This window comes from Cyprinodon variegatus, unplaced genomic scaffold (assembly GCF_000732505.1).
Source record: "Cyprinodon variegatus isolate N-32 unplaced genomic scaffold, C_variegatus-1.0 Scaffold1220, whole genome shotgun sequence".
Lineage (NCBI taxonomy): Eukaryota > Metazoa > Chordata > Actinopteri > Cyprinodontiformes > Cyprinodontidae > Cyprinodon > Cyprinodon variegatus.
This window is the reverse complement of record NW_015151673.1, coordinates 21,593-22,641: the sequence shown is the minus strand read 5'-3', so window position 1 is coordinate 22,641 and position 1,049 is coordinate 21,593. Positions and strand designations below refer to the sequence as shown.

Sequence of the window (1,049 nt, the reverse complement as noted above, 5' to 3'; positions counted from 1 at the left end):
ATATAGCCGCCATTGTTCCAGGCAGAGAAAGGATCGGGTAGCTCCGCCCACCACGCATCAGACCCACTTTACCACCACTTCACCACCGCGTCAGATCTAAAGTGGAACAAGCATAAATAATGAAGCGCTGCGTTAGTTTTTGCTGCTCCTGCTGCGTGCGGCAGCACCCGGAGAGAACCCACGCATGCTCTGGGAGAACATGCTAACTCCCTGCAGAAAGTATTTAACCCAGAACCTTCTAGCTGCAAGGCAGCAGTGCTACCCACTGCGCCACTGAGCTGCAATGTTCTAAGATGCTGAGTCATGATGCTCTCCTGACGCTGAGTCAGCGATGTTGATGGTTCTGTGTGTGTTTAGGTTTGAGAGCACGGTGCGGATCTCCAAGCTGCAGGACCTGGTGAACCGGAGCAAGATGGCGCGCTGCAGAGGGCGGTTCGTCTGCCCCGTCATCCTCTACAACGGAAAGGTTGGTCCCAGTTCTGCTGTGGTTCTACTGCTGGACCTCCATCCAGAAGGTTCCGGTCCTTTCAGCTCAGCCTCTCCGTCATCGTTTCCTTCTCTTCAATCCGTTTGGATTCTGTTTCCCTTTGGTTGCGGTTCTGATCTTTGGAGCAGTTCCTGCTGGGAAGTCCAGTTTAACCAGCTGCCTCTCAGTTACAACCAGCCGGGGTAAACCAGTAAACCCAGCTGGAAAAACCAGAGCTTTTACTGGGCTTTAGCCAGAATCAGGCAGAACCGTGAAGAACAAGATAGGACTGAGTGTAACCAGCAGGGTTCCAGTGCCTACAGTCTCCTTTAGGGGGCCCGGATAGTGTCAGGGGGCCCGGATAGTGTCAAGGGCCCGGTTAGTCTCAGGGGCCCGGATATTCTCAGGGGGCCCAGTTAGTCTCAGGGGCCCGGTTAGTCTCAGGGGGCCCAGTTAGTCTCAGGGGCCCAGTTAGTCTCGGGGGCCCGGATAGTCTCAGGGGAACCGGATAGTCTCAGGGGGCCCGGATAGTCTCAGGGGGCCCGGATAGTCTCAGGGGCCCGGTTAGTCTCAGGGGTCCCGG

The 1,049-nt window shown here is 56.1% G+C and overlaps 1 protein-coding gene across 1 annotated transcript in view; it reads left to right on the top strand.

Annotated features, from left to right (window-relative positions):
* The first annotated feature begins 331 nt into the window (after positions 1-331).
* Positions 332-1,049, top strand: part of mtmr14 (myotubularin related protein 14) — a 17,844-nt gene continuing 17,126 nt past the window's right edge. Inside the window, exon 1 of the mRNA XM_015401448.1 lies at positions 332-466. Coding sequence (XP_015256934.1) covers positions 332-466 — 135 coding nt within the window. The remainder of the gene's footprint in view (positions 467-1,049) is intronic.